The sequence below is a fragment of the Notamacropus eugenii genome, chromosome 1, assembly GCF_028372415.1.
Source record: "Notamacropus eugenii isolate mMacEug1 chromosome 1, mMacEug1.pri_v2, whole genome shotgun sequence".
Classification (NCBI taxonomy): domain Eukaryota; kingdom Metazoa; phylum Chordata; class Mammalia; order Diprotodontia; family Macropodidae; genus Notamacropus; species Notamacropus eugenii.
The window spans coordinates 116,982,276-117,004,190 of record NC_092872.1 but is presented as its reverse complement, the minus strand read 5'-3'; the positions used below and the strand labels follow the sequence as shown (position 1 = coordinate 117,004,190).

Below are 21,915 nucleotides of genomic sequence, written 5' to 3'. Positions count from 1 at the left end.
ATTGGAAGTAATAAACAGAGAAACCATTAGAATTCAGAAATTGGCAAAGAGCTACTGTAGAAGGGCCTGAATCTCAACATTTCAGAAGCTTTGATGCTGCCATATGGTAGAATTATTAAAGATTGCAAAAAGATTTGTCAGAGTCCTTGAGCAAGAAAAATACTTAGTAAAAAAATTTTAAATAATAAAAGTAGTAGAAAGGCATGAAATTAAAGAGTTCTGTTCTGTGATGGAAGCACATTAAAAGAGCTGTTTAATAATAACTATGAAGTAGCAGTATTAAATATGAGGACAAGTATTAGCTCAGTCTATAATGCTAGATACTTATTTACCAAAAAAAAGTGTTTATAATGAAATTTAAGCCTTGAATAGGGCAGTAAAATAATCATCATTGAGGTATTTTATGTATAAAATAAAAGTAGTCATTAGGATTGTTTTCTGCAGTAAATACCATTTTGTGAGTTTTTAATTAATATACATTTAATCTATGATGCTGAAGAAAACGTTGGCTGGAATGACGTGGTATTTCCCTATAAAAATTTTGGGGTAGTATGAGAGTACTACAAGGGTAATGGAATTCACAGTGTCAAAGTGTAAGGGAATGAAAATGAACTCTGTAATAACATCTTGGAAATCAGCATTTTTTAGCCCCGTTGTCATGATCCTGAAAGAAGGGGAGTATGTTAGAATTAATTACTATTAAAATACCTAACTCCTTTTTAATTGTAAAATTATTAGGAAATAGTATTTATCAGGCACTCACATGCACTGGTTATTCTAGACACTTTGTAATATTCTGGCTAAACATAATATAAAACCTTTCTAAGACATTACTAAACTCTGAATAAATGTATTACAGAGAGGTAATATGTAAATTGAATTTTTATAAATCAAATTATTTAAAATGCACTAAGGAAGTGTATTATTTATTTATTTTCAGTGTTCCACGATCACTACCATACAACCTAGATTATTTCTTTCCCAAGACTTTTCTTTCCCAAAGACTTTTTTAAGTCCTTGCATTGCAATGGAGTTCTAAGTCTACCAGAAAAAGCCCTCTCACACTGTGGTTGTTGCTGTGTACAAAGTTCTCCTGTGTCTGCTCCAAGGAAGTGTATTTTAAAGAAAACACATGGTGGATCCTTTTGTAAATCAAAGAGTTTTTAGTAGTATCTGGTACAGTGCCTGGCACAGAATTGGCATTTATTAAATATGTTTATAGATTCTATCATCCTGTTCTATTCATATCCGTTTTCTTCAGAAAGTGTTACACAATATGATTGAGGCTTTCTTGTTGTTTTGATATAAATCCTAAACTAGTCCCTTCCCTTGTCTGTATGTCTAGCTGTCTGACTTTCTCTCTAATATGAAGTATGACATGTTCATTATCCCTTGCCAGTGCAAAACAATAGGGTGAAGCCCTTTTTTATTTCTTTACCTTGGGGCTAAGCTTGTCATCATAATTTCACGATATCCAGTTTCAGTTGTTTTCTTGTCCTTGTTGTATCTTCCATTTATGTTGTAGGCATTGTTTGTATTGTTTTCCTGGTTCTGCTTGCTTTACTTTGCATCTATTCATACATTTCCTGATATTCTCTTTATCCATCATATTCATCTATTTTTCTTTTTAAAATTTATTTTTAACTTTATTTTCTTTTTAAATTTTGAGTTCTACATTCTCTTCCTCATCATCCCTCCCCCACTCACTGAGAAGGCAAACAGTGTATCAGTTATACATATGAGGTCATGGAAAACATTTCCATATTAGCCATATCACAAAACAAAGAAAAAAAAATGAAGAAAGCAAGCTGTAAGTAAGACGGATTTTGTTATTCTTTTTAGATTGTAGTTTCAAGGATCCGTGGTCATAACAATCACTAGTTCTTAGGTATTAGATACGAGTTCTCACAATCATGGTTGAAAACAGTTTCCATCCTTATAGGGATGAGGTAATGTAAAATTGTGAGGCACCTGATCAGTAAGTAAGTGAGGAACCCATAGGGATTTGGGTAATGCATAGAGGGGGGCAGCTAGGTGGTGCAGTGGATAGATACAGCACCAGTGCAGGAGTCAGGAGGACCTGAGTTCAAATGTCACCTCAGACACTTGACACTCACTAGCTTTGTGACCTTGGGCAAGTTACTTAACCCTAATTGCCTCATCCTGGGTCATTTCCAGTCATTCTGATAAATATCTGGTCACTGAATTCAGATGGTTCTGGAGCAGAAGTGAGGCTGGTGACCTGCACAGCCCTCCCTCACTCACAACTAAAGTCAAGTGCAAGTCGTGTCATTATTTCTCTGATGACATGGTTGTCTTCAGCAACAAAGGACAGACACACAGTGAATGCATAGAGGAATGTATGTACCTGCCTCTACTGGCCCTATTGAAGCTTAGGGGGGTTTAGGAGAGTGCACAAGGTGGAATGCTGTGCCTGTCTCGACTGACCCCATCTAGATGCAGTATTAGTTTCGCACCCTTCTTGCCCACCTCCTGTGAGAAGAGTGATTTAGGGCATTCTGTTGGTGCTCTTGTTATCAGGAACCCATTGAGAAGACTAGACTAGAATAAAGTAAGCTAGCTTATTTAGCCCCTTATTATGACTCCTTTCCTGTCTGCCCGGATCAGGAGTGAACCTGTGCTAGTGTCTCCACCCGCCTTACACTGATGTAGTCAATGTTACCTGTGTGTAAGAGACCGGAGTCCAGAAACTCCTGTGTCTCCTGTGAAACGCAAGCAAATTATGTTTCAATTTGCACTCATTTTATCAGTTTTCTCTCCCTTTTTGTGGAGGTGGGTAACATTTTTTCATAAGTCCTTTGGAATTATCTTGAATCATGTTACTGATCAGGGTAGCCAAGTCTTTTACAGTTTATTGTAATTATAACGTTGTTATTGTGTGAAATGATCTCTTTGTTCCTTTGATGTAACTTTTTATCAGTTCATATAGGTCTTCCCAGATTTTCTTGCTTGTCACTTCCCACATCGCAATCATTTGCCACGACTTCTTTAGGAAAGTGTGGAAGTCCTCCATTTCATTAAATACCCATTGTTTCCCCCTGAAGGATTAGACTCAGTTTTAATGGATGGATTATTCTTTATTGTAATCCTAGCTCCTTTTGCCTTCTAAACTATCATATTCCAAGTTCTCTGCTCCTTTAATGTGGAAGTTGCTAAATCTTGTGCTATCCTAGAGATTAAGAAGGGAGCAAGGAAGAGGGGAATATGCTAATAACACCATACTCTGTTAGAAGAAGACCCCCATAAAAGAAGAGTCCATAGGCAGACCGTCCTTGCTGGGTAGGTTCAACTGTGCATCCCAGTAGATGCAGCTTTCCTTTCCGTACTTTCAGTTTTCCTGCTCACAGATTAAACTGCTGGTCTCTCAGTTCTAAATACACACTGCACAGTGAGTTCAGTTTGGTCACCTGCTATCCCTGCAGCTGTACTGATTGCTCACAAGGAAATGCCACATCTGTTCTCCAAAGGAATTTAGCAAATTAACTATGAACAAAGTAGCCTGGACCTGATAGGACTTCACACATGATATGTCAAGCCAAGAAGAAGCCTGTCTACTTGTTGTTTTCCAAAATATGAATAGAAAATTCCCAGGGAAGACATTGATGTTTAGAGAAGAAAGCAACATAAAGAGTCATAGAAAGAGGCAAGGGCCCTGGACAAAAAGTAAAGCTTTTTTAATGAAAATACTTGGAAACAGTTATATTTGCAGAGTAATGAAAATATTGACTTAGTGCTTTAGAGATTTGAATTATTTTAAATTATGTACTTTGATTGAAAGTATGTTTTATTTAAAATAAAATAGGGACTAATTAATGTTAATGAAAAGCAATTATTAAAATAAAAATAACATTTTCTTGAAAACTTTTATAATAAAGCACAATAATTTGCTAGCTTAAATGAAAAAAAAATCTTGTGCTATCTTGACTGTGGCTGCACAGTGTTTGAATTGTTATTTTCTGGCTGCTTGCAGTAGGAGCTCTGAAATTTGGCTATAATATTCCTGGGAGTTTTTACTTTAGGATTACTTTCAGGAGGTATATTCTTTCAATTTCTGTTTCTATTTTACCCTCTGTACTTAAGATGTCAGGGCAGTTTCCCCTAATAATTTCTTGAAATATGATGTCTAGAAGCTCTTTTTTTGATCATGGCTTTCAGGTAGTCCAATAATTCTTAAATGGTCTCTCCTTAACCTTAATTTTTTAGGTCAGTCGTTTTTCTGATGAGATACTTTGCATTTTCTTCTTTCTTTTTCATTCTTTTGACTTTGTTTCTTGGTATCTTTTGGAGTCATTAGCTTCTACTTGCCTGGTTCTAATTTTTAAGGAATTATTTTCTTCAGTGAATTTTCATGCCTCTTTTACCATTAGACCAGTTCTTTTTTTTTAAAGTTGTTAGGGTTTTTTATCTGTTTTTTTCTTCTGTATTTTTGTACTTTTTTAATCAAATTTTAATTCTTTCCATAGTTTTCTTTCATCATATTCATTTTATTTCCCAGTTTTTCTCTACCACACTTATCTCTTAAATCCAATTCATGTGCAAGTCAAGACATTACCTGGTGATATATTTGTCCTCTTCAAGAATGAAGGATGAACAACAATTTCTCTTTAACTCTTTCAGGAATTCTTGCTGGCCTTGAGTCCAATTAACATTTTTCTTTGAGGCTTTGCTTGTAGCTATTTTCACATTGCTGTCTTCTGAGTTTATCTCTTAATCTTCCCAGTCACCGTAATTGCTTTTTGTTTTTCAAATTATTTTTTGTTTGCTTGCTCATTTTTAGCCTATTTCTTGACTTTAAACCTTATATTAAAGTTGGGCTGTGCTTACTGGGAGGTGGGGAAGCAATATGCCAAGTTTCAGACTTTTTTGTGCTGCTGTTTTCAGAGCTAATTCTGAGGGGTTGCAAGTTTTTGATGCTTCCAAGGTGGTGTCCTGGGAGAGGTGTTGTCAATCCTATCCTGGTCTGCCTTCTTTGGTCTTCATCCAGGAAGGGCCTCTATTCTTTCACAGCTGCAAGTAAAAGTACTTCTCTTAGTCTTGAAACTGTAGAACCTCTGTTCCCTTGTGACAGATCACAAGAATTCCTCTTTGTCCTGGAACTGCTACCTAAAACTGCTTATGGGCAATAGAGTTGCCAGTCAGTGCTGGCTGCTCCCAGTGCCAGCAGTTTCCCCAGTAATCTCTTTCTAACCAGTATCCGGTCCCTTTACCATCTCTGGACTGAGAACTCCCAAAGCTGCAGCTGTTGTCATGACTGGCTGCAAGGTCCACCTCTGGTGATCCTGCCATACTACTGTTATGCATCTACCCTCTCATGTGAACCTTTCTTGTGGACTCCAAAATTGCCTTAGGCTGGATAAATATCTTGCTCTGACCTGTTGTTTGCTCTGTTGCTCCAAAATTTGATTTGAGGAATTATTTTAAAGTTGTTTGGAGGGGAATGTTGGAAGAGTTCAGCTGGGACCAACCTGATGGCTTTGCCCTGATATTCATTGTTTCTTGCAACAGAGTAAGATTCCATTTCTTTCATGTAACATTTTGTTGAGTTATTTTCAAAATTCCAGTTCTTTGCTTGTACAAAAAGTATTGCTTTAAATAATTTGGTGTATATGGGTTCTATCTTTTTGTCACTGACCCCTACCCCCAACATATGTCTAGCAGTGAATTATCTGCATCAAGTAATATGAATACAATTAGTGACAAGGCAGCATGTCTTGAAAATCTTTGCCCAGTTTTTAGCTATTAAAGTTTAAAATTGAAAGAAGTAATTTTGGATCAATTTTGGAAATGCACTCTAGCAGTGCATTTGTATGCCTGTCTTCTTAAAACTTCTGACATTTAGTATTACTCTTTTTTCATCTTTGCCAGTTTGCAGGGTGTGAGGCAAAAACTTTAGAGTTGTTTGGCTTTGGATTTCTCTTATTAGTCATATGAACATGCCTTTTTATGGTTACAATTAGGTTTCAGTTCTAGTTTTAAGAATTATTTTTTCATGTCTTTTGACTATCTTTTGGAGCATGACTTTTGGTTTTAAATATTTCTGTTGATTGTTTTAATATTGTGGATATTAGACTCTTTGATAGTAATGTTTTTCGTAGTTGACTGTGCTTTCTTATTCTAGTTAAATTAATTTCATTCATGCATAACACATAATTTAAATTATATATTTCATCTTTTATGATATCCTTTATTTGGTTACCTGTATCTGTCTTTCCATTATTTTGTATTCTTGAATTGTAGAATTCTAGGTTGAAATACAAAATTGGGGGTTATAATAACAAACCTTGCTAACTAGTTTCATGAAGTGCCCCTCCACCACCAATCTAACTGACCTTCCAAAATTTAAGCAGTTTCTCATATATATTTTAATGGGAGAATATCTTGTTTGAATCTTGTTTGAGGTTGTGTCAATAGGCCTATGAAGTAAATAAGTTTTTATGTGTGAAAATATTTGGCAGTGGCTATGTGTTGTTTAACCATAACTGTTCAGAGAAATAAAACCCCATTTATATCTTGTGTGTGTATATACATAGATAAATCTACATAACAAACCATGTATCCTATACTGTTCTGTGCTATGAGTATATGCTTCAAAGACCCATTGATAATTCATTTTGCCTAGCTGTATGGCTGAAAAATATTATTTCTTGACACTTTACAACTCTCTTTTGCAGTTGTTTTAGTGATTTTTAGCTGTCTTTAGTAGCAAGCGAGCAACGCTAGGTGGCACTCTTTTCCTTTTATGGATCATGCTATTAAAAGATACCTCATATAGAGAAATCTTTTTAACTTCTTTTACAGACAGCATCCCTGTTAGGGGATTCATAGCTGAAGGGATCATTTGACATGATCCAGGAGTTCATGAGGATATGATGTTTCACTGAGTCATTCCTGTAGTTAGTTGATAGATTGGAATACTAGGCTTCTTAAATGGGTCAAAGCAGTTAGTACCACTCCTTTGGTAAGCTCTTCTACTATTGAAATCTTCTAGTGTTTTGTCAGTGTTGAGATAGAAGCTAGTCACTATTAGCTCATAAAATTTGTGATATAATGCCTTTTATTTCCTATTATTGATTGTTGTGTTTTATTTTTATTCTTTAAATGTAGTACCCAGTAATTTGCTATGTTCAGCTATCTTTTTTTCTATTTCTGATATAGCACATGACAAAATTATTTTATATGTCATTGAAAACAAAAATATATATGTTATTGTTACTGTTAAATGAAGCATTTATATTTTATATAAGTAGCAAGAATTATTTCATAAATAAATAAATCATATTACTTAATTGATGGTACTCTTTCTAAATACTTAGGCAAGTAAAGATCTTTGAGGGCTAAACATATGCTTTTACATCCTTAAAAATGTCATAAATGGACACAAATTTATTCTCCCAAATTTAGAGAAACTGTTATATAACATCATGATGCTCGAGCTAGCCATCAGCCATCCTGCTTGATGGGGAAAGTTTATATACTGGGACACTTAACATAATGTTTGGATTACTTATTGCAGTTTGACCAAGTGCTTAGGTTGGAATCTAGCATTTGTAGGTTGTGAAAAATGCTTTTTTTTAACATCTCAAATAAGAGTGTAATATTCACTCATTAAATAAGCATTTACTGAACACAAACTGTATGCCAGGCATTGTTAAACACCAGGGAATTAAAGAGGAAAATGAAAGTATTAAGGAATTTACATTCTGTTGGAGGGAAACACCATGTACACAGATAAGTAAATGCAAAATGAATAAGGTAGAACAGTAGGGTGCAATCAGGATAGGTCTTGCATAGGAGGTGACACTTGAACTGAACTTTGAAGGAAGCTAGGGATTTCTGAGAGATGTAGATGAGAGAATGAATGATAGGGATGTAGGAATACCTACAAGACAAAAGATAGAAACCAGAGATCAGCAGAGATGGTGGAGTAGAAGGAAGCAGTAAGTCTCAACTCACCACCCAAAATTATTCTTAACAAAGGTCTAGAAAGATCACCTGACTGAGTCATGTTTAGGAAATCTAAGGGGAAAAAAAACTGAAGAATTTTTCCAGACAAAGTAAACATAGGATAATAGAGGTCTGCGGATAACTGCAGATGTGTTACAGCTTGGAGGGTGCAATGCAGAGCTTTTAAGCCAGGGGACTGAACTGGAGCCTGCAGTTCTGTATTACAGCAAGAGTCACCCCTGAGATCCTTGCAGAACGTGATACTCAGAAACCAGAGAAAGCCAAAGAGCCCCCAGGAATACAAATCAACACTAGATAAAGCCTAGACATTTACTTCAGAAGTGTAGAGAGCATAATCTAACACAGTCCCAATTCAGAAAATAAATCTAGAAGAATGATTTAGCAGCGACAACCAAAAATGCTGCCACAAAGAGCTTTTACAGTTACAGGAAAACCCCAAACACCAAATAAGAGACTGAGTCCAAAGCATCTATAAGTGAAGCCTCAAAGAAAAACACAAGTCAAATAGGATTCCTTGAAGAAATATAGCAAGAAGTTTTTGGTTTTGTTTTAGATGAAAAAATGATTTTGTAAAAGAAATGGGAGTGCTTAGCAGAAAGAACTGGGGGTAAAATGAGAGCTTTGGAAGGAGAATTGATTATTTAGTACAGGAGGAGTAAAACTTTACCTGAGCAGTAGATGACTTGAAAATTGGAATGAATCAAATAACAGCTAATGACTCCATTAGACAACTAGTATTAAAACAAAATCAAAAGACTATAAAAATAGAAGAAAATGTAAGGTATATTAAAAAAAAAACTAACTGATGTGGAAAAGAGATCAAGGAAAGATGATTTAAAAATCACTGGACACTTGAAAACCGTGACCAAAAAAGAGAAGTAGGTATCAAATTCCAAGAAATTATTAAAGAAAACTGCTCAGATCTCTTAGAACCAAAGAGCAAAGTAAGAATAGAAGGAATCTAGTTACTTCCTGAAAGAAACCTCAAAATAAAAACTCCCAAGATCGTCATAGACAAAATCTGGAACCTCCAGGTCAAAGAAAACATACTGCAATCAGCCTGGGGAATAAAAGGATTCAAGTTCATATAAGATTTAGCAGCTGCCATAAAGGAACTTGGAATATGATATTCCAAAAGGCAAAGACAGGATTGGGAATGTCATGTTTGGGAGATGGCAGGTAGCCCAATTTAGCTGGAAGATATAAAGAGGAGTAAAGTAAAAAGGTAAGTTGGAGCTAGTGTTTAAAGACCTTTTAAGTACCAAAGGAATTTTTTTCTTTTTTTTTTTTTTTACTCTTAGAGACTACGAAGAATTACTGAAGGTTTTTGAAGCAGAGGAATGACACTGTCACACTTGGGCTTTAGATTCTGAGTTCATACTAGCTTTGTAAGATAAGGAAGATTAGAGAAATAAGCAGTATAGGGACAAAGTAAGGATTAAATTCATGATTTACATCCCTTTCAATGCTTATTGAAATAGAATAGAGCCCTCTACTGCTGGAAGTACTCCTTCATAAAAGGTTTGGAGTTGAGGGGTGGGGGAGAGCATACCGCCTGTGTGTGCTTGGACAGAGGCTATCTCTAGGAATGACCAGAATTTACTTGAAAGGAGACAAGGAATGTTGATAGCCATCCTCTGACCCTTTATTTTGGACAGAGTTGGGGAATGATGTATGTTGCTCTTTAATTTGGAGGTTCTTTACTACCTGGAAAGTCCTGTTGACATATCAGAAAAACTGTCTTTACCTCATTCCATGACATTCGAAATAAACTTTGGAATCAGCATTTATTTCTCTAATGTGAATGCAACACTGGACTTGGAATCAAGACCTAGGTTCTAATCCTGACTCGAGACACTTTCTGGTTGTGTTATTGTGGGCAAGTACCTTAACCCCTCTGAAATAAGCTATTGTGTAAGCTATTGTGAGCTTTTCCGAAACCTGGGTAAAATGCTTTGTAGATCTTAAATGGCTATGTATTGTGAATATATGTGTGTGTATAATTTTTCATAAAATTTCAGAGTTGAAATACACCTCAAAGACATTGTTGTTCTTCCTATTCTCTTTATAAAATTTCCTTTTCGTAGTTCACTTACTACTTATGTTGTTTATGTGATCAAAGGAATTTATACATAGCATATAAAGGCAAGTAAATTTTCTGTTCCCAGCAGATATTTATTGCTTCATCTATAATAACCATTTTTATGTTGCAACTGCTGAAATAATAATGTAAAAATTATGTAATGTAGTTTTTCTGAAGTTTTATAAATTTAACTTGTTATTTTAGTTTCATATTACTGTAGTGGATAAATTGTCAAAATTTAAAAGTATACAAGGATTTCATGAAGACCTTAGTTAAAATTGAAACTGACCAAATTTTCAGATTTAGCTTATTATATGTAATTATAAAATCTCCATTTTAATTAAGTAGTTACTGTAAAGATAATGATTTTAAGTAATATTATTTTTAGTATTTCTTGTCCACTTCAGATAATCTTAAGGAAAAGTGCCTTTTCATATCTCAGCCACAAGATGGGGTAGTATTTTTACTTTTTGAAAGAATGGTGAGTTTCATTAATAGTCCAGTCAAATGCAACCCATTATGATAAAATAAAATGTGTTATAAAAAGATCACCTCTGGGACTAAAATAAATTGTTTTTGACAGCAGGTGGTCTTTACGGTGAGCTTCATTTTTATTTGAAGCATTTGATATGGACTAGCTTCAAGGGACAGCCACAGACAGGCAGGTTTTATCATATCATTTATTTTATTACAGTATTTCCTATATATATTTAGATTTGTATGTGTTTGGGGGAGAGGTGGTTGTATGTACAACTCCGTGTAAAAAGAACCATTTTCTCCGGTTAAAGCCATAAGAGAAGTTAGAAATAGATTACTTTTGCCAGTAGATGTTTATATTTTTTGAGTGAAATATTGTGACACCCAGGATACCAAAAATTTAAATATTTCAGAGTTTACAGTAACACACAAATGTTTTCCATTTTAGAATTGTTGTTGGATTAGCTTGTTTGCCTGCTGGATTTTTGAGGACTGTTACTGATATTCTTTAGAGATAGTCATGATTCCAAGGGAAAGGTAAAAACTCATAATAGTTGCTGTTAGGAAAAAATAAGAAACTAAATTTTTAAATATGCAAATGATATGTCTTAGATTTCATGATTAACATTAAATTTAAAAATTAAATTTAGTACCGTGTGTGTGTGTGTGTGTGTGTGTGTGTGTGTGTGTGTGTGTGTAAAGAGAGTCCAATGCAAAGTAATAACAAAATACTTACCTTCTTGCTGTCACTAAAGAATATGAGGAACTTGTTAAAGAAAAGACTTCAAGTCTTTCTCCCCTTTCATGAGCCAGAGCTGTGGGCTCTATTGCTTTTGCTGAGTTGAATTATTCATAGTCTTTTGACTGAGAAACTTGGGTGTGGCAGTAGTGTCTGAGGATACATGAAAGATTCTTTAAAAATAGTTCTTTTGGGAGAAGTTACCACTTTTCTTCCTTGAATAGCTACAGTTGCTCTTTACACCTTTGGGGGTACTTCATCAGAATGGTGGTGAAAAATCAATACTAAGGTAGTATGACAACCTGTATAAAGAGAGAAGCAATCTTTCCAAAGTAGTTTGTAGCCCTGTCATAAAGGACATACTGAATTAGAGTACATTAATACTCCAATTTATTATTTAGCAATGTGTTTTCTTTTTTGCATGGTCTGTTCTAATTCCTGCAAATTACCTATAGTTACTTTGATTTTGTATTGATGTAAAACATGTTGCAAAAATCTTTGGTTAAAAAATAATTGAAATAAGAAATGTAGATGAATATAAAAATAATGCTGTTACTGAAGTGCTCATTAAATTCAACCCTTGAACTCCAGTGATAACTATGTGGTTTTCTGGGAGCAGTGCCCCTTCCCTATTATGTGTGTGCCCTATTATGTCATTAAGAGAAGACCTAACCACGTGCTCTCCATACTTAACCTGGTCTGGCAAAAAATTTTGCAATCTAAGCAGTTAGCCATTTCATATTTCTCTTTTGCCACTTTTGCATGGTGTGTTTAAGTATCTTTAGTGCTCTAAATTTTACCACTATAGTCAAGAGAAACAATTGTACCTTCTTAAGTATCTAACAGTACCAGAAAATAACTTGGGTAATAATAAGGTTAATAATGGTTCAATATTCTCTCCACTCCCACTCCCCCAATTTGGATACATGTAAATTAATTCATTCTAACTATAAAGTGTGCTTGCAATATTTTCTGATATAAATATGTTTAAAGCTGAGGTGTTTTTTCTTTTAATTCCTCAGACAAGACAACAGTGTAGATTCTACCTCATCCCTGAGGGAGAACAAGCAGCCTGAAGGTTTGGAATTAAAACAAGGTATGTATCAAATACTTCTTGCTTTGTATATCATCATTTGTTGGCAAGCCTCAAAATATTTTTTCAAGAGTAAAATTACACAGTACCTTAATATGAATTAATGCCCCTTTCAAAGATATAGAAATTCCATTTTTTTTTTTTGGTCCAAGTTATATAAGAGTAAGTAGAACAACCAAGAATTAATCTTGCAATCTTTGACAAGTTTAACTTCTGATTTCTGATTCTGTGATAACATAACAACTTTCCAATAGAAAGATGTTATCTTGAATACACATTTGTTGTAGTGATCTCTATTAGGAACCACTCCTGAAACAAAACTTTCTGTGGGATTTTGGTAATTTGGTAATTGGATAGCTTTAAATTATATAGGAAAAAAATAATATTTCTTGTTGAGATACTTAATCATTATCAGTTTTGCTCTCATTTTCCTGTGTGAGTATTCTTAGCAGTACCAACTAACATAACTAAACTAATTTTTCTTTGTTTTAGTCTTAACCAGGGCAAATTTTTCAAAATCCTCTTTGTATCTTCCACAATGCAAAATAAGTTGGTGCTACTTATTCTCATACTCTAACCTTTTTCCACTTTTCTAGCAAAATGATTTTAGAATAGTGAAACTATTCCAGTCAGAGGGATATGTTAATTATTATTAAGCAACTTATCTTTGATACCTTAGAATAGTTTTTCCAAAACTTCTGAGTTAGAAAACTTACTTGACACAAAGAATTGAACCATAACCAATCTGGTCAAGAAACACTTTATGTTTTTCTCATCATTAATTAATACTTAGCAAATGAAAATTAAAATTGGATAACTGATTTTGCCAATTTATTTTGTGTGCAGAGACATCAGTATACATTATGTGTATTACAGAATTTTAAACTATAGCTATTTTCAGCAATTTCAAGAATTATCAATGGTTTACAAAATTAGGGTCAAATGTTCTCTGTGTCTAAGACCCTATCTCCAAATTTACTCTTCCTCTGCAAATACAGATTTACATTTGTTTACATTTACATTTGCCAAGTACAAATCCCCTAAACTCTCTGTTCAGCCCTAGAGTTATGTGGTTACTGCTATTGTACATATTATACATCTTTCTTATGAACAGAAAACAGGAAATATTGGAGTATGGCTGATCAGAGAAGTGAGAACAAGGAATAATATTTGGCATTGGAAGTAAGGAAGGACTAGAATAGACTGGGCTCTAGGACACTTTCTAAGTCTATCCAGTTAAATCGAGTAAAGGTATTAATTTCTTGCTGTGTATAAGGCACTGTCCTAGGTTCTGGGCATTGAAAGACAAACCTAGAACACTCTCTTTGCTCTAAGGAGCTTATATATTGCTAGGGGAATACAGTGTATTTCAAGATAAGATAGAAAGTGATGGGAACAAAAGGAAAATTAGACAAAGCTTCTAGGAATATTTGAAAAGGAAAAGAACAGCCAAGACAGGGACATCAAGGAAAGCATCAAGCCCTTTCCAAAGCAGATATATTTAAAACAAAGTAGTAGATTATAAGCGCAAGATGCAACACATTACTGTGAGCTTTTGCTGATAGTTGACAAATGAGGTAAATAGATGAATGATCAAAGCAGAGATCTAGAGTCATTTAGGATGGAGTTAAATAGCCTTACATATCAATGGGCCTTGGGTGTATCACTGTCTTATTCTTGGTCCATTCCTGTAGTTTCCTGTTGATGAAATATTGTGTGTGGTATATTCCTCCTTGTATGCGGATCATTAACATGTTTATAACTTTTGTTCTTGTCAAGTTGCAAGAGGGTAACTTGCCCATAGTCATAGCTAGTATTTGTCAGAAGTAAGATAGGAATTAAGATCTTTTCTTTATCTTTGGGGTTTTTTTCCTCTAAATTTGTTATTTATTTATTTTTGGAATTCATTCAAATTTTTTTTTCTTGAGTTCCAAATTCTCTCCCTCTCCCTTCTCCTATCCATTGTGGAGGCAAGAAATGTGATATTAATTATACATGTGAACCTATACAAAACATTTCCATATTAGCCACATAGCAAAAAAGAAAAAGGCAAGAAAATTAAGAAAATGAAAAAATTATGCTTCTGTCTACATTCAGACTATCAGTTTTTTTTCTGGAGTTAGATAGCATTTTTTATCGTAAGTACTCAGAATTGTCTTGGATCATTTTATTGACCAGGATCGATCATTGTCAGTTACTTCACTTTTCATCAGTTCATATAAGTCTTCCCAGGTTTTTCTGAAAATATCCTACTTGTCATTTTTAAAGCACAATAGAATCCTTTCACAATCATACATCACAGCTTATTCAGCCATTCCCCAATTTACGAGTATCTCTTCAATTCTAATTCTTTGCCGCAATAAAAAGAGTGGCTATACATATTTTTGAACATATAGCTCTTTTTCCTTTTTGTTTTTTTGATTACCTTGGGAAACAGATCTAGTAGTGGCATTGCGGGGTCAGGGGCTATTCACAGTTTTCATTTTGGGCATAGTGCTAAATTGCTCTCCAGAATGGTTAGTCAGTTCACGACCCCACTAACAATGCATTAGTGGCCCAGTTTTTCTACATCCCCTCCAACATTTGTCATTTTCCTTTAGGCAAGCCATTTTGTGTTCCAGCCAGTTATATAAGAAAATAAATTACAAACTAGTTAGTACTTGATCTGCATATGTGGAAGGAGGTTCCATAATCATTATTCCCTATACAGATAAAACCACAGGGGACCAAGAAATAAGATAGTAATAGACCAAGGCTACTGATATTTGGGCTATTTGCTTCTCTGCAAAATGGCTCCAGAGTTCTGTTTTGATCATTTTTACATCTCTCTCATTTGTCAGCTATTGAGGTGGTACCTCAGAGGTATTCTGATTTTCATTTTTCCTGTTGATGATTTAGAGCATTTTTCATAAATAGATAACTTTGATTTCTTCTGAAAACTTTCTCTTTATATTCTTTGACCATATATCCATTGAGGAATGACTTGTATTCTTATACATTTGACTTAGTTCTCTACATATTTGAGAAATGAGACCTTTAATAGAGAAATTTACTGTAAAATTTCCCCCCTAGTTTCCTCCTTTCCCTTCAACTCTTGGCTGCATTGTTTTTGTTTGTACAAAACCTTATTTTAAAATTATTTAATTTATTTTTAGTTTACAACATTAAGTTCCACATGCTTTTGAGTTTTAAATTTTCTCCTCTTGTCTCTCCTCCCCTCCCCATACCCAAGATGGCCTGCAATCTTTACATATTTTACTTACATATACATTCATATTAAACATTTTCACATTAGTCCTGTTGTAAAGAAGAATTGTGACCAATGGAATGAACCACGAGAAAGAAGAAACAAAAAAAAACAAAACAAAAAGAGCAAATAGTATGCTTCATTCTGCATTCAGACTTCAAAATTCTTTCTCTGGATGTAGACAGCATTTTCTGTCATGAGCTTTTTGGAGTTGTCTTAAAACTTAGCATTGCTGAGAAGAGCCAAGTCTGTCAAAGTTAGTCATTGCACAATGTGGCTGTAATTGTGAACAATGTTCTTCTGGTTCTGCTCCCCTCACTCAGCATCAGTTCATATGAGTCTTTCCAGGTTTTTCTGAAGTCTGCCAGCTCATCATTTCTTATAGCACAGTAGTATTCCATTACATTCATATACCACAGCTGTTGAGCCATTCCCCAATTGATGGGCATTCCCTCCATTTCCAATTCTTTGCCGCCACAAAAAGAGCTGCTATAGATATTTTTCTACATACTACAATTTATATTCGCATTACAGAGTTTCTTCAACAGAACTATGTCAGTGAAATTGAGGATCAAAAATGTATGACCTTTAGTTAATGATAACATTTGTAAAGTACTTTAAAGTTTATAGAAAGCATTGTGTAAACACTGATTGTAAAGCACAACAACCTTATGAGATAGGTAGTAAAAATTTATTGTCCCCTTTTTCCAGAAGAGAAAAATGAGGGTGAGTAATTAAGCGACCTGCCCAGGGTCATACAACTAGTAAATATCAGGACCATAATTTGAGCCACGGTTCCCTGAATACAATACTTTTTCTAGTATGCAGAAAAAAGATTTCCATCAAAAATCATTAAAAGAAAGTTAAAGTTTTGATTTTTAAAGGAATAAGCTTCAGTTAACTGGAAAATTCACTTCATTCCCAATCATACAAGGGTGAATAAGGCATTGCTGTGTTACCTTAAACTGGGATTTGAATTGTAGAATAAATGACTTACACAGTTAGATGAAAGTATGGTTAATCTTGAAGTAGAAATTCTTCTTAACTTGCATGTTCAGACAACTACTAAAAAAGGTCAATTACATTCTTTTGCAAATAAACTAATACTACTTTGTCCCTTTGTCTATACATCTTTCAAAACACATTTAATATAATTGTCTCTGCTCCTTGTTATAGGGTAAATTCTTTTTTTTAACTTAATTTATTTAACTTTTAACATTCATTTTCACAAAATTTTGGATTCCAAATTTTCTCCCCTTTTGTCCCCTCCCCCCACCCCAAAACACTGAGCATTCTAATTGCCCCTATCACCAATCTGCCCTCTCTTCTACCCTGCCTCCCTTCCCTTATCCCCATCTTCTCTTTTGTCCTGTAGGGCCAGATAACTTTCTATACCCCTTTACCTGTATTTCTTATTTCCTAGTAGCAAGAACAGTACTTGACAGTTGTTCCTAAAACTTTGAGTTCCAACTTCTCTTCCTCCCTCCCTCCCCACCCCTTCCCTTTGGAAGGCAAGCAATTCAATATAGGCCATGTCTGTGTAGTTTTGCAAATGACTTCCATAATAGTTTTGTTGTATAAGACTACCTATATTTCCCTCCATCCTATCCTGCCCCCTATTGCTTCTATTCTCTATTTTGATCCTGTCCCTCCCAAGAGTGTCGACCTCAAATTGCTCCCTCCTCCCCATGCCCTCCCTTCCATCATCCCCCCCACCCTGCTTATCCCCTTCTCCCCCACTTTTCCTGTATTGTAAGATAGGTTTTCATACCAAAATGAGTGTGCATTTTATTCCTTCCTTTAGTGGAATGTGATGAGAGTAAACTTCATGTTTTTCTCTCACCTCCCTTCTTTTTCCCTCCACTGAAAAATCTTTTGCTTGCCTCTTTTATGAGAGATATTTTGCCCCATTCCATTTCTCCCTTTCTCCCTTTCTCCTCCCAATATATTTCTCTCTCACCGCTTAATTTCATTTTTTTAAGATATGATCCCATCCTATTCAATTCACTCTGTGCTCTGTGCTCTGTGTGTGTGTGTGTGTGTGTGTGTGTGTGTGTGTGTATGTATGTAATCCCACCCACTACCCAGATACTGAAAAGTTTCGAGAGTTACAAATATTGTCTTTCCATATAGGAATGTAAACAGTTCAACTTTAGTAAGTCCCTTATGACTTCTCTTTGCTGTTGACCTTTTCATGCTTCTCTTCATTCTTGTGTTTGAAAGTCAGATTTTCTTTTCAGCTCTGGTCTTTTCATCAAGAATGCTTGAAAGTCCTCGATTTCATTGAAAGACCAATTTTTTCCCCTGAAGTATTATACTCAGTTTTGCTGGGTAGATGATTCTTGGTTTTAGTCCTAGTTCCTTTGACTTCTGGAATATCCTGTTCCACGCCCTTCTATCCCTTAATGTAGAAGCTGCTACATCTTGAGTTACCCTGATTGTATTTCCACAATACTTGAATTGTTTCTTTCTAGCTGCTTGCAATATTTTCTCCTTGACCAGGGAACTCTGGAATTTGGCCACAATATTCCTAGGAGTTTCTCTTTTTGGATCTCTTTCAGGTGGTGTTCTGTGGATTCCTTGAATACTTATTTTGCCCTCTGGTTCTAGAATCTCAGGGCAGTTTTCCTGGATAATTTCATGAAAGATGATGTCTAGGCTCTTTTTTTGATCATGGCTTTCAGGTAGTCCCATAATTTTTAAATTGTCTCTCCTGGATCTGTTTTCCAGGTAAGTGGTTTTTACATGAGATATTTCATATTATCTTCCATTTTTTCATTCTTTTGGTTTTGTTTTGTGATTTCTTGGTTTCTCATAAAGTCATGAGCCTCCATCTGTTCCATTCTAATTTTGAAAGAACTATTTTCTTCAGTGAGCTTTTGAACCTCCTTTTCCATTTGGTTAATTCTGCTTTTGAAAGCATTCTTCTCCTCATTGGCTTTTTGAACCTCTTTTGCCAGTTGTTAGCCTATTTTTCAAGGTGTTATTTTCTTCAGCATTTTTTTGGGTCTCCTTTAGCAAGGAGTTGACCTGCTTTTCAAGCTTTTCTTTCATCTCTCTCATTTCTCTTCCCAGTTTTTCCTCCACCTCTCTAACTTGATTTTCAAAATCCTTTTTGAGCTCTTCCATGGCCTGAGCCCATGGTGTATTTATTTTGGATGTGTGGGATACAGAAGCCTTGACTTCTGTGTCTTTCCCTGATGGTAAGCATTGTTCTTCCTCATCAGAAAGGAAGGGAGGAGTTATCTGTTCACCAAGAAAGTAACCTTCTATAGTCTTATTTTTTTTTCCCTTTTCTGGCATTTTCCCATCCAGTGACTTGACTTCTGAGTTTTCTTTCCACACCCACCAGGCCTCTGGATCCGCCCAGCCAGCAGTTGGGGTCTGAGATTCAAATGCTGCTTCCCAGCCTCAGAGCTTTGGGCAGGGGCAGGGCTGCTGTTCAGTATGAGATTAAGTTCAGGTGCTCAGGTGGGGGCAGGGCCGCCACAAGGGGCTTAGTTTCCTCAGGGGGTATATGCAAAGACCTTCAACAATGGATCTGAGCTCCTGCCTGCTTGGGGAGCCTCTGTCTGCTGCTGCCTCCGGAGGGGGCCTGAGTTATGGGGACACCCCACTCCCCTCTTGACCAGCCAAAGAGACCCTCTCAATGACCCTTGTCACCTGTGGGTAGAGGGATCTGCACGGCTGCTGGAGATTCCGTCCCTGAAGCCTGCTCGGATCTGCTCCTCTCCGTGCTGCGCAGCCAAGGCAGGGCTACGGGAACGGACCTTTCACGTCAGGTTTTCAGGTCTCTCTGGAACAGAAATCTTGTCTGCTCCATTGTTCTGTGGCTTCTGCTGCTCTAGAATTTGTTGGGAGTTCTTCTTTACAGAGATTTTATGGGCTGTGGGTTCAGAGCTAGCATATATGTGTCTTTATACTCCACCATCTTGGCTCCTCCCAGGGTAAATTCTTTACAGAAGAATGTAGTACTTTCTTTTGGTAGTGTTCTATCTTTTAATCTAATGTCCTGACCATTTTAAAAAGATCAGGTTGAATCTATTTAGTGGCAGAGTATTATTCACTATATATGTCTATATCTATATCTGTATATATATATATATATATATGTGTATATATATGTATATATATATAAAGTAACATCACTTTTAGTATTTCAGAATAAAATAAATTTTATTCTGTTGGCATATGATTAACAAATTCTTAAATCAGATTATGTATTCAGAAAAGCAGCATCCAGTTTGCTTAGCACTTCAAAAGCTTACATGCTGAAAAAATAGAAGCTGTGATCTACAAATGCAAATAAAGTATAAAATTAGAATTGCCATTTCATCACCTAGTGCTGATGGCATTAATCTTGTTGATGAGCAACATTATTTGTGACATTAGGAGTACTGAAGATGAGTATCAGATCATAGACCATTTTTCATCATGCTTTAAAATTGGAGTAATATCTAAAGTTACCTTTACTTCGTAAACATTATTTAAGTGTTAATATTATGTATGGATTGAAGAATTGGTTTTATAAAATTGGAACTGTTGTTTATGTGAGGTTTGATGTTCTAAATAATTTAGTAAGTAAACTATCATATAAGAACAGTTACAGCTTTGCTGCTTGATTCAACTAAAATTGTTTCATTCAGTTCTTAGTAATTTCGGTCTTGCCTTTTTAAAATGAATATCACTTTTAAAAACTGATAGCTAATGAGGTTAGTTTTGTCACAGATAGAAAACAAAACTTGTGTTTCCCCTCAAGGGATGCATACAAAAATTTATCAAAAATATAATTATAACTCTGTAATTTTATCAAGAATTTGTATTTGCAGGTTATTTTGTAAAATACATAAATTCAAACAGAACTCTCAGTAATTTGAAGAAACTGACCCTATGTTAATTTTTGCATTTTATTTGGTGGTTGGAGATTGTGTGTTTTTGAGGACTATATCAATGTCACTACACATATTAGATTTTATGTATTCTTATTCTCAAGAGTTGTCTAAATTATTTTTTGTGTGCCATGCTTCTAGTAGTTTTTAGCACTAATTCAAGAAGTGTGTGGAATGTTGGTTTCCCAAGAGGGAAAGTGCCTCAAACATATCATTCTCTAAAATTTTCATCATATTTTTAAAGGGGCTTGAAATTATTGTTAAGAAGTTATGAAGTAGTTGTTTGCAGTTGCATTGGTTTTAATGCAGATATTTTAAAAGTTCCTCATAAAAGATGCATTGTGAAAAATTATGGTATTATGTATGGTATTATGGTATTATGTATGGTGTTATGACTGGCTTGAGTTCCTCACCTCTAAAAATGACATAGTATCTTTTTCCCCATTGAAAAAGCAGACTTTGGAGTCTAAAGATCTGGTTTTTATGCCTTGGTTCTTCTACTTTCTACTTGTGACTTAACTAACTGACTAACTCTAAGTAATACTGGTTGACAGAGTCAGGATCCAAAAAGATCTTCATAGACAAGAAATTTGGGGATAATGGGAACAAATGCAAAGGCTTACAATTGGGTTCAAGAAATTGACTCCACAAATATGAAATGGCACAGCCAAATAGCAGTTAATTTGAAAAAGATCTGAAGGTTTTGATAGACTTACAGACTCAATATGAGGTAAACATATGATATGGCAGCCAAAATAGCTACTGTGTTCCTACACTCCCTTGAGAGATGGCAGAGCATCTAGAAATAAGAGATTGTGGTAGTCATCAGGTGTGGTTTGGTCAAACTACATCTGGAATACTCCTTTTAGTTCTGAGTGCCACAGTTTAGGAGGACCATTGATAAGCTATACAGGCTTGATAGAGACCAGTCAGAATGTTCAAGGCCATGAGTACATGCCATAAGAAGACTGGTTAAAGGAACTGGCAGTGTTTAGCTTGAAGAAGAAAAGACTTAAGACAGGGACATAGTAGCTGGGTTCAAGTGCTTAAAAGGCTATCATATTAGAAAAGGAATTTCATTGTTGTTTGCCTGAGTGCAGAACTAGAAGTAATGGTTAGAAGTTGCAAGGGTATAATTTAAGCTTAATGTCAGGGAAATCTTCCTCACAATTCCAATAATTTAGAAAATTGACTATCTTCAGAGAAGTGGCATCCCCCTCTTTGTAGATCTTCAATTAAAGGGTGATTGACCACTTGTGTGTACTGTAGTGGTGTTTGTTTGTTTTTAATGGTGTGGTATGAGTTGCACAAGATGGCTCTTGGTGTACTTTCCAACCCTGAAATTCTGTGAATTGTGAGATTCATGTCACCTTTGGGAAGCAAGATTCATAATGTTATTGG

The 21,915-nt window shown here is 35.2% G+C and overlaps 1 protein-coding gene across 2 annotated transcripts in view; it reads left to right on the top strand.

The window, feature by feature from the left end:
- The window catches only part of CAAP1 (caspase activity and apoptosis inhibitor 1), a 71,640-nt gene that overhangs the window by 30,546 nt on the left and 19,179 nt on the right, over positions 1-21,915 (top strand). For both annotated transcript variants that reach the window (XM_072612456.1, XM_072612447.1), the window contains one exon: positions 12,308-12,381. In XM_072612456.1, coding sequence (XP_072468557.1) covers positions 12,308-12,381 — 74 coding nt within the window. The remainder of the gene's footprint in view (positions 1-12,307; positions 12,382-21,915) is intronic.